Genomic DNA, 12,099 nt, shown 5'->3' on the forward strand with positions numbered 1-12,099 from the left:
GCTCCAGTTTATAACCAGTGGCAAACTTATGGAACTTATCTTATGAACTTATGTTGAAAAAGTACAATAGTTAAATAGGTAAAAATTATACTGGGAAAAATGTATAAATTCGTGTTAAATATCGTCTTACATACTGTGAAAAGAAAAAAAATTATTATAAAGTTCCTTAAAATTGTCGCTATTAAAATAATTAGAAAAGAAACGACAACTTAATCAAATGGAAATTGATGGTAATTTTTCTTTCCACGGCTTATTTCTCTTTCTGTCTCTCATTTATCTCTCTCTCTCCCTTTCCCCCTCTCACACTCTCATTCTCTCTTATAAAGAAAAATAAAGCATGCTCTAGAGCGTCTACCCTGTAATTAACCAAGTTAATTAACGCCATGGCTTCGCAGTGTTAGGCCCAGTAAATCTTTTACAAATATTATTATATCCAGTTTTTGTTGTAATCTATTGTCAACGGTGAATAAATCAAATTGCTTCGGAATTGTTACGTAATTAAATTTTTAATTGCTTAGTACGAGGCCTTGATTAAACGTTTGCTTTCTCACTTGGTAACTATCTTTGATTCTATTATGACAAACGGTAAATAACAATAAATTGTTGTTGAAGTGTTTTGTTGTTGTCCTAGTTTTAACAAGGTTTTGTTTTTTCATTTTTACAAATTATTTTAGACTTTTGGAAAGATTTCACTGACTTCAATATCAGAATTTTTTGAAATTAAAGAAGACCTCGGTGTAGTTATTTTAAATAACCAGACTCCTAAAATTTTCTACACCTGATTTCAGGTTTCAAACCATTTTCAACAGACGTTTTCGAGATTTTAGCAAAAATATTGAAGACACTGACTTCCAGACCTGATATCAAACATGAATCAACTTTTATGTGAAATTAAATTATTGACGACCCCTGCGTACTTTAATTAGTTTAAATTACTGACTCTAAAACTGATTTCTATTCCCTCGTCAGGAAGCAATTAGGAGAAAAGATGATTTTAAAATTGAACTTACGTTACGTTAATCAGCCGTATTCAACTGACACTGGCACGTAATGTTAGGAATTGAACAATATGAATTTGTACTTGTAAATTTCAATTACCGATATCATGTCACTATATTATAAATACGCGCAAAAACCTTTGAAAACGACTGACAAGCCGCAAAAAGCCGACTACCAAAGTAAAGCAATGCCAAACCTAATAAAAATAATTCGGCTGGAACGAGGGGCTAGCCACTTGTGAAATCAAGTGTACACTCGACAAGAAATCATTTTGAAATCAAAGTAAATTCTTGAAATCATTTTGAAATCAAAGTGAATTCTTGAAATCATTTTGAAATCAAACTGAATTCTTGAAATCATTTTGAAATCAAACTGAATTCTTGAAATCATTTTGAAATCAAAGTGAATTCTTGAATTCGTAGTGAAATCATATTGAAATCGTAGTGAAATCATAATGAAATCGTAGTGAAATCATATTGAATTCTAGAAATCGTCTTGAAATCATTTCGAAATCAAAACGCAGTCTTGAAATCATTTCGAAATCAAAACGCAGTCTTGAAATCATTTCGAAATCAAAACGCAATCTTGAAATCATTTCGAAATTAATATGAAGTCTGGAAATTATTTTGAATTCAAATTGAATACTTGAAATCATAGTGAATTCATAGTGAAATCATTGTGAATTCTTAGTGAAATCATTGTGAATTCTTGAAATCTTGGTCTATATTGGTTAAATCATTGTGAATTAGTATTAATCCTATAGGTAAATTCGAATACTACCCCAAAGTCCATGTTTCTCTTTACACAATAATATTCAAATTGGTCTATTCCGAAGTATATTTAAGATGTTTGCATGACTCAGGCCGTGGGAAAATTCCGCGCTCGGTTCCGCGCCTAGTGCGGCCTAGTGGTGATTTTCCGAGGGGTCGGTCATTCATGAAATCCCGTACGCTACCCGTGAAATCCAATTTAAGAAATCCGAAATCAATGCTGATTTCGAAATCAAATAAAAAATCCGAAATCAGCAACGAAATCACAAAATCGGTAAAGAAATCATAAAATCAGTAAAAAAAAATCACAAAATCAACAAAGAAATCACGAAATCAACATAAAAATCACAAAATCAGAAGCAAAATCAGTAAAGAAATCGTGAAATCCATTACAAAATTCACGAAATCCAAAATCAAAAGAAATCACAAAATCCGACGAAATTACGGGGAAAAATCTCAAAAACCTAGGAAATCACGCAAAAAACCTCAAAATCCCAGGAAATCACGCGAAAAACCTCAAAATCCCAGGAAATCACGCGAAAACCCTCAAAATCACAGGAAATCACGCGAAAAACCTCAAAATCCAACGAAATCACGCGAAAAACCTCAAAATCCAACGAAATCAAGGGGAATATCGCAAAATCAGTCGAAATCACGGTAAAAATAGCAAAATCCGACGGAATCACGGGGAAAATCTCAAAATTCGATGAAATCCATTGGATTTTATCAAATTCTGAAATCAAACAAAATCCGACGAAATCAAACGAAATCCGACGAAATCAAACGAAATCCGATGAAATCAAATGAAATCCGACGAAATCAAATGGGATTTCGAAATCCCGTACACTTTTTCCTAAACGTCCGACCCCTCGTGATTTTCCGTGATTTACCAGGCTAGCTAGATAGTGATTTCCTTGTAATTCTTGTGATTTCCTTGTAATTCTTGTGATTTCCTTGTAATTCTTGTGATTTCCTTGTAATTTCCTTGTAATTCTTGTGATTTCCTTGTAATTCTTCTGATTTCCTTGTAATTCTTCTGATTTCCTTGTAATTCTTGTGATTTCCTTGTAATTCTTGTGATTTCCTTGTAATTCTTGTGATTTCCTTGTAATTCTTGTGATTTCCTTGTAATTCTTGTGATTTCCTTGTAATTCTTGTGATTTCCTTGTAATTCTTGTGATTTCCTTGTAATTCTTGTGATTTCCTTGTAATTCTTGTGATTTCCTTGTAATTCTTGTGATTTCCTTGTAATTCTTGTGATTTCCTTGTAATTCTTGTGATTACATGAATTCTTTGGAAATCAAATTGAATTAATTTGAAATCAAATTGAATTCAGTGGAAATCAAATTGAATTCATTGGAAATCAGATTGAAATCATTGGAAATCAGATTGAAATCATTGGAAATCAGATTGAAATCATTGGAAATCAAATTGAAATCATTGGAAATCAAATTGAAATCATTGGAAATCAAATTGAAATCATTTGAAATCGCTTGAAATCTTTGAACTCGCTTGAAATCATTTGAAATCGCATGAAGTCATTTGAAATCGCTTGAAGTCATTTGAAATCGCTTGAAGTCATTTGAAATCACTTGAAATCTGAAATCACTTGTACACTTTTTCGCCCAGTGGCAAGCCCCTCGGGCTGGAAGATAAAAGTGTTTTTTATCTTTTTTTAACAACACCTAGGTAAACTTGAATTGCCCTTTTTTAGAGGCTTTTAAAACCAAATGTGAAAGAAGATATATTTTGAAACCAGTTAAAGTTTTATTGCCAGTGTAATTAACGATACTTTGATAAAGCTAATTCCGTTTTATCTTGAAATGAAAATGCTACAATAAAGATTTAAGAATGACATATCACCTTTACTTCCTCCGTCGAATACGGAGCTATTCCAAAAACTACTACATTCTCCTTGGTTTCCAGTGCATTGAAGACGTCATAGGCTATGGCACGATATCATAAGTTTATAAGTGATATGTTCCTTCCATAAGTATGACACTTCCTATACAAGTTCGTAATGCTACTGAGAGACTTACAGCTCGAGCTAGTTAATTCGATAGAGAACGACGGAAGCGAGAATTGAAGTACAGTACTACACTCGGTGGTTAATTTTTCAGGACTTCCATCTTCCTCTATTTAGTCTGCATTACTAAGCCTTTGACAGAAGCGCCTCACTAGGCGTCTTCGCTTAACCCTGAATCTATGACCTACCTCACTCACTTCATGACAAGCTCCCGTTTGTAACCAGAGATTAACAAACTTATGGAAGGAACATATCTTATAAACTTATGTCCTTACTTATATCCCAATTAAGAGCTTCACCTCTCAACGAGTAAGGAAACTTTTAAAAATATCTTATTGGCTCTACGTTCTTATGACGTCACTCCTTAGTCGTTTGTAAAAAGAAGTGCCACCTATTTTCTACCCAGCCCCATGTCACGTGGGTGTACACTATGGCGCGATACCCGTTATTCATTCCCGCTACTTTCAAACAGATACATTCCTGTTGACACACCATAAGAAACTGTTATTATATAGTTCTTGGACTTCTTTCGCAATATCTATGATCTATATGTTACGAAGTTTTCTTTCGTGACAGTTAAAACTTCGATAAACCCCCTTGAGGCAGTATGGACAATACCTTTAAGTACTACTACGATACCAGTAAATAGTTAAGCCTAAAGATAATGACAAACCACAAAAACTAGGCCTTTAACTAGAAGAAAAACTTCTTTTCATATTGGATGCCCTGCGGTAACATCGAAATGAGCTGAGACAAAAGTAAATTAAACTAAGGTTACGAATGAACATATTAAGATGCATTGTGTAAATCACCTTCTTTGTAATAAGCGTGCGGTTATCAGAGACTTTTCATCTCAAAATTTTAAATTGGCTTTTCAGGGTTTTCCCTGATAGTTTAAAGTAATTTTCCCTGATCAATTTTAATTTAAACTTTAATTTGCTTAATAGAAAAGTTACAATGTTGTGGTATCTAAAAATTGCTCCCCGAAAATAAGCATGAACTTATAGAAATTTACCTCAAAGCATTATGAAATTCCCCGACTTTTAAAACCACAATTTTTAAAATTTCCTGACACTCATCTCATATTCAAATTCTCTGACTTCCCCATGTTCATTTATTCCACATTTACCATATTTTAACATGTTTCATTACAACGAACAAATCCTTTATTTTTGTGTTCTGGCGATAACAAATTATTTGGGAGCAATCTATTTCAATTAGAGAAGGCTTACACGATTCTGGTTTTTAATCTGCTGATATCTTAACAACTTCTTCGAAGGAGTTACAGAATGTAATGCGTATATAATTACGGTTCGGAATATTTATTGGGGGGGAGCAAAAATCACGCTATCAAATCTCGTATCAAACAACTCGGGACAATTTTCTTGGAAATATGGGTTGGGATTACAATTTTTATGGATTGGTTAAAAAGAAAAAAAGAAAAAGTAACCATAGTTTTCAGACTGGGAGGGTTGAAAGTGCTTTTACACCAGGAGGATAGGCAACTTGGTATTGCACTTTGTTAGTCAAGTAGCCTGGCCTCCTGCTGTAAATGGTATCAATAATCCTAGTCTGAAAACTGTGTGTCGTTCGCACTTGTATTTCAACGTCTAGCGATGTATAGTCTAGACATAGGTTTTGGCGCGCGACGATGACCCCGTGACATCGTAGTTTTGGCGGGATCGAGTCAATCGCCTCAAAATCAGGCTTGGAAATAAGCTTTATTTCTGAACTAGTCCTCCGGACCAGTGACCCCTGATGTCTTTAATATGAAACTGGTCCCGGGACCAGTGACCCTTCCCCTATTTATTTTTCTGCTGGTCCCAGGACTTGTGGTCGTTCTCTCTTCTAAAAAAATCTCTCTCGGCTTAGGGTTGTATACAGGACTGGACTCCTGGAGTCGAAATTTATGTTAAAATGAAAATAATTAAAGAGGTCCCCATATCAATTTTTAATAAAAGTATGAATTAATAAACTAGTCACTGGGACCAGTGACCCTCACGTTTTGAATAAAAAAGTGGTCCAAGCTATTAATAAACTGGTTTTTGACCTGTAAACCTGTCTTATTTCCTAGCCTGCTCAAAATATTCAGCGAACTGTCGTCTGCTATAAACCAACCGATTTTATTTAAATTTTCTTTAACATTTTGCATAAGAGACATCGTTTACAAGTTATGAATAGTGTTTTAATTTTAAGGGGCCATCCTTAAAACACTTCAATCATAACCTTTAAATAAGGTTTCAAAATCCCATAAACCATAGCCCACTCGATCACGCGCTCAGACTCACGCCAGTAAACGAATGTGCTACGCTATAGGCTGCCGGTGTTAGTACCCCTTCAAACAACTTCGTTGACGTAGGCGTATTTCTACTATGGTTTCTTAAATTCTCTATTTCATAATTTAAACACGTAGATACGTATTCATAGATTAAACTAGATCAATTTTAAAGAAATTAATCTTAAATTTCAATTAAGTGAACTATATTAATTTAAAACCAGGCAGAAGTTTCGCAAACTCCAATAATAGAAGTATATAATATATATAACATACCTTCACGACGTTTGTTTATGTGATTAAAAAAGGCGGGAACCTTTTTCATATATATAATATATAATTGGCGGGTAGAAAGAGAGAGTGACTGTCTTGCAACAACATCTATCAGACAATGACCTATTTAGAACCGCCTATAAAACGCATTAATTAAAGGTTAGTTTTCTTTTAAAGTTTTATAATTTTACCATACGGGTTTTTACCACCGCGCTAAAACGGAATCATCAATTTTAAACGTTTAACTTAGTTAAGTTTTCTAGTTTAATACCCGCTAGCTATGATTCTTTACTAACAGCTGCTATCTTACCTCTTTTAGTTTCAACCGTTTCACCAGAAGAGAAAAAAAACAAGTTGGGAAAACCAAAATATTACCTCTCCGAGTCAAGACGACTATTTACAAACTTATTTACCCAGATATGGAAATGTTTCTTAAGTTAAAATTTATGAAATATTAAAGCAGTATACAAAGCATAGCAAATTTACTGTAAATCAGACGACATTTTACATCCAATAATGATATACTTGTACACATTAAAATCATCCGATGGGGGAAAAACGGGTCATCGGCGTTTTATAAATGACGCTAGCGCAATAAAGCGTGCAAGGTACCAAGGCTTAACAAAAATTGTAGGATAACATATTTATAGAGATAGATAACAACTTTTATAATTAAAATTAGAAACTAACATATCTCTTAAAATTCTCGCGTGATCAACTGGTTTCACGCCAATTAAATAGCTATAGTCCCATAGAGCTATTTGTATTAATTCCTCCATGGTTTTTTCGCCAAGCTGAGAACTACGCGTTTTACGTCACGTTATCAAAAAAGCAGACTAATTTCTTTGAAGACCGCGCTAGCTCAGCGCTAAGCACCGTGACGTCAAAATTCAAAAACAAAATCCCTGGGCCGCGTTCAGCAACGCGAGGCTCTGCTGAACGCGACCCAGATTTCCACCATGATTATAAATCTAAGCCTAATTATTTAAAAGTGTATTTAACTTTCGGCTCACTCTGAACCGTTAATGTCTCTGCATACAGAAACGAAAACCAAACCCAAACTTTTACTTTTTGGTTCACTAGGCCTATTGACAAATAAGAGGTCATTTGACCAACATAGCAGCGTTATGCTTGTATTCACTATGATTTTAGAAAGGATTATGCTATAAACAGATGTAGTATAGCTTAAGTAATATATAAACATCCATTTTAAATAATAATATTAAAAAAAATCTTTGGAATATCAAAATGAAATAGAGCTTTAAAGCTACAAAAGTACTAAATGCATCATAATTACGAAAAATATTTCCACATATTCAGTTTATATTAAGGATAAAGGGAATATTATGGTTGTGTTGGATTTCTTTACACATCAAAACAAAACGAACTTCTAACGCAGCGCACTACTGTAACAACGGACGGACACATACAGACAAAAACATAGACTGCTTTTAACTCTTTCCGTATTAATTTTGAATTGAGAAACAAGATTATCTTAAATATTAAAATAAATATAATTAATATTTAATATTTTCTTCGTTAGTTATTCGCCTTATTGAACGTTACATCGTTTTAAAAAAGAACAATTAAACATTCTTGAGAGACTTGACTAATATTGGCGTTTGAAATGAAGCATACGCCGGTTGCTTCGCCTTACTAAAATAGGTAGTATATAAGGGTTTCGAATCGCAGCCATGGATAAGAACAGCGCAATTGCGTGAACCTTTGGTGGAAGCCCCACCTTAGGGAGGCCGGACGTTTCTCGTAACCCTGGCCGATCGCCGCGTATGTCTTAACCTTAACGATGATGATGGAGTAGAAGCCAGGTGTGCAGACTGGTGTCCATGTGGGATGGACAAAAACAATGACCAGAAGATGGTGGTGTGTAGAAACCAATGTGTACAGACTGGTGTCCATGTGGGATGGACAAAAACAAAGACCCGAAGATGGTGGTGTTAGAAGCCAGGTGTACAGACTGGTGTCCATGTGGGATGGACAAAGAGCAGATGACGGTGGTGATTAGAAGCCAGTGTGGACAGACTGGTGTCCATGTGGGATGGACAAAGACCACAAGAGGGTGGGGATTAGAAGCCAGTGTGTACAGACTGGTGTCCATGTGGGATGGACAAAGAGCAGCAGATGATTGTGATTAGAAGCCAGTGTGTACAGACTGGTGTCCATGTGGGATGGACAAAGACCAGAGGCTGGTGATGTTTGACAGGCAATGGAGTAATAGCCTGTAAGTGTAATACAATTTTCGAAATTTCCGGAAATTGAGAACACGTTTGCTCCGATTTGCAAACTGCGAACGCGGTCACGTGGGTGTAACAACAGACAGACACACACACACACACCCACACACACACACACACACACACACACAGACACGTCGAAATTAGAACCTCTCCGTGACATACGTCACTCGGAGAGGTAAAAAACACAAGTTAAAACAATCACGGAGTATGGACGGAAGAATATAACCTTTGACCTTTTTGCATTGTATTGCATTATACATTTTGTCGTTGATTTCCCGTATTATGAAAGACCAACCGTTTACGGTCATTTGAAAGAGAGCCTGCGCTTGTCATTTATCCCAAAATTAACTTCACTACATTGAATTTAGTAACTAACGATATCAATAAAAAGCACTCGTCTCTACCCCCTACCGTATTTCAGAGAGTCACACACTTGAAACTTCATTTTATCATTTATCGCAAATCAAATATACAATTCTGTTTTAAATAACTAACAGTATCAATACTCGTTCTATATTAACTTTGAAACAAGAATGAAAACTTCAAATCTATGATCCGATAACGATTAGCCCTTTCACTGATCTAATTGCTACCATGATGCTTTCTTCTATTATAAAATCTAAATTTGATTATTTAAACGTGTATTTAACTTTCGGTTCACTCTGAACCGTTAATGTCCCTTCATTACAGACACGATAATCAAAACCCAGAGTTTACTCCACCTCAGGTCTCAATTATTTACTCTTTGGTTCACTAAGCCTATTGCGGATCAATCTTGATTTACCCGACAGAATCGAGGCCATAGCTTTCGTCTTGAAATACCTAAACCAAGGATTATTCTATATACAGATGTAGTATAGCTTAAGTAATATATAAACAGCCATTTCAAACAATAATATTAAAAAACATCCTTGGAATATCAAAATGAAACAGAGCTTTAAAGCTACAAATGTACTAAATGCATCGTAATTACGAAAACGATTTCCACATATTCACTTTATATTATGGAAAAAGTGAATATTAAGGTTCTGTAGGATTTCTTAACACATCAAAACAAAGCGAACCGCTAACTCGGCGCACTATACTAGTGTGATAACGGACGGACACACACAGACAAAAAATAGACTGCTTTTTAACTCTTTCCGTATTAATTTTGAATTGAGAAAAGAGATTATCTTAAATATTAAAATAAATATAATTAATATGTAATATTTTCTTCGTTAGTTGTTCGCCTTATTGAGCGTTACATCGTTTTAAAAAAGAATAATTAAACAACCTTGAGAGACTTGACTAATATTGACGTTTAAATTGAAGGATATGACTGTTGTTTCGACTTACTCAAATAGGTAGTATATAAAGGATTCGAATCGCAGCTGTAGATAAGAACATCGCAATTGCGTGAACCTTGGAGGAAGACCCCTCCATTGGAAGGCTAGACGTTTCTCGTAACCCTAGCCGATCGCCGCGTATGTCTTAACCTTAAGGATGATGGTGGTGTTAGAAGCCAGGTGTTCAGACTGGTGTCCATGTGGGATGGACAAAAACAAAGACCAGAAGATGGTGGTGTTAGAAGCCAGGTGTACAGACTGGTGTCCATGTGGGATGGACAAAAACAAAGACCAGAAGATGGTGGTATTAGAAGCCAGGTGTACAGACTGGTGTCCATGTGGGATGGACAAAAACAAAGACCAGAAGATGGTGGTGTTAGAAGCCAGGTGTACAGACTGGTGTCCATGTGGGATGGACAAAAACAAAGACCAGAAGATGGTGGTGTTAGAAGCCAGGTGTACAGACTGGTGTCCATGTGGGATGGACAAAAACAAAGACCAGAAGATGGTGGTATTAGAAGCCAGGTGTACAGACTGGTGTCCATGTGGGATGGACAAAAACAAAGACCAGAAGATGGTGGTGTTAGAAGCCAGGTGTACAGACTGGTGTCCATGTGGGGTGGACAAAAACAAAGACCAGAAGATAGTGGTGTTAGAAGCCAGGTGTACAGACTGGTGTCCATGTGGGATGGACAAAAACAAAGACCAGAAGATGGTGGTGTTAGAAGCTAGGTGTACAGACTGGTGTCCATGTGGGATGGACAAAAACAAAGACCAGAAGATGGTGGTGTTAGAAGCCAGGTGTACAGACTGGTGTCCATGTGGAATGGACAAAGACGAGAAGGTGGTGGTGTTTAGAAGCCAGTAAGTACAAACTGGTGTCGATGTGGAATGGGCGAAAGACTAGAAGATGGTGGTGTTTAGAAGTTAGTAAGTTCAGATTGGTGTCCATGTGGGGTGGACAAATGAACAGAGTTGTTAGACAGGCAATGGAGTAATAGCCTGTAAGTGGAATACAATTTCCGGGACTGTAAATGCAGTCTGGAAATTGAATACACGTTTGCTCCGATTTGCAAACTGCGAACGCGGTCACGTGGGTGTAACAACGGACAGACAGACACACACACAGACAGACACACAGACACGTCGAAATTAGAACCTCTCCGTGACATACGTCACTCGGAGAGGTAACTAGAAAAATCAGGACAAAAAATTGTTTCAAGTCGCGTTAAAGTAGGTGTAATAGCCATTTAAAACAAGATTTCTTGACAAGTGATCAAAAATGAATCAATCATGATAAAAAATACCAGAAATCTACTATAAATAAGTCATTTTATTGATGCTCGAACTTTTACAGATATTTAAAAAGAAATAGGCCTATTTTTCTTTCGAATTCTGTTGTTTTTCTTTAGCTTTTAAAGCCTTTTCTTTAAGAAGTCTATTATATTCGTTATCTTCCCAAGGCCGAGGCCCGCGGACGTTCTCCCAAGTGTCTATATCCATCTCTTTCAATTTCTGAAACCAAATTGAAGTTCAATATAGGCCTAATCACCTTGATAGTAGGCTTAACGTACTTCGTATTCCGTTTCTATGGTAACGGAACCCGGTGGTTTCATAGGAACCTTAATTTCGTTTACTTCTGCCGAGGATAACTTTAAATTTTAGGGGAACTTAAGGTTAATATATAATTAGCTTCAGGTTTTTGAAAACGGAGAAATAATTACGTTTCTATTTTGACGAAATTCATAACGTAGACTGGCAAACTCTTTTAAACCAAATGAACCACCAACGACTAAGATCTAGTTAAAATAGTAAAATTAACGCGTGATTGAGTGGGCTATGAAAGAGTTTTCCCGCCAAAAATTTATAAATACAATCTTTATAGATGGCGCGACTGCATGGGGAGGTTTACTACCATAAGCCTTGGCCAAAAATGAATTTAAACACAAATAATTAAATACACTTACAACAAACGGAGTAAAATACTTAAAAAACCGACTATTCGCGGCTTGTTTCACCGATAATATTAACTTATCCATAAATTAAAATCGTTAATTCATTAGCAGAAAGAGAAAACTCGGAAAACATAATCATAAGCGGCTTACGAATCCCTCACTATCGATACTTTTCCCCGGAACCTGCTGCCATCTAGAGACTTCATCCCGTACTAGTA

The 12,099-nt window shown here is 35.8% G+C and overlaps 1 protein-coding gene across 1 annotated transcript; it reads right to left on the bottom strand.

The window, feature by feature from the left end:
• Window positions 1-11,241: 11,241 nt before the first annotated feature.
• On the bottom strand, window positions 11,242-12,098 carry l(3)neo43 (cytochrome c oxidase assembly protein COX16 homolog l(3)neo43). Its single transcript, XM_089834159.1, has 4 exons — window positions 11,894-12,098; window positions 11,651-11,725; window positions 11,501-11,578; window positions 11,242-11,441 (listed from the first exon to the last, which is right to left on the bottom strand). The coding sequence occupies exons 1-4, from the start codon at window positions 11,963-11,965 to the stop codon at window positions 11,304-11,306; spliced, it is 363 nt and encodes a 120-aa protein (XP_089690285.1). The 5' UTR covers window positions 11,966-12,098; the 3' UTR covers window positions 11,242-11,303.
• Window position 12,099: the final 1 nt, after the last annotated feature.

Source organism: Phalangium opilio, unplaced genomic scaffold (genome assembly GCF_054372755.1).
Source record: "Phalangium opilio isolate 3A_F unplaced genomic scaffold, DU_Popi_V2 ptg000002l_1, whole genome shotgun sequence".
Lineage (NCBI taxonomy): Eukaryota > Metazoa > Arthropoda > Arachnida > Opiliones > Phalangiidae > Phalangium > Phalangium opilio.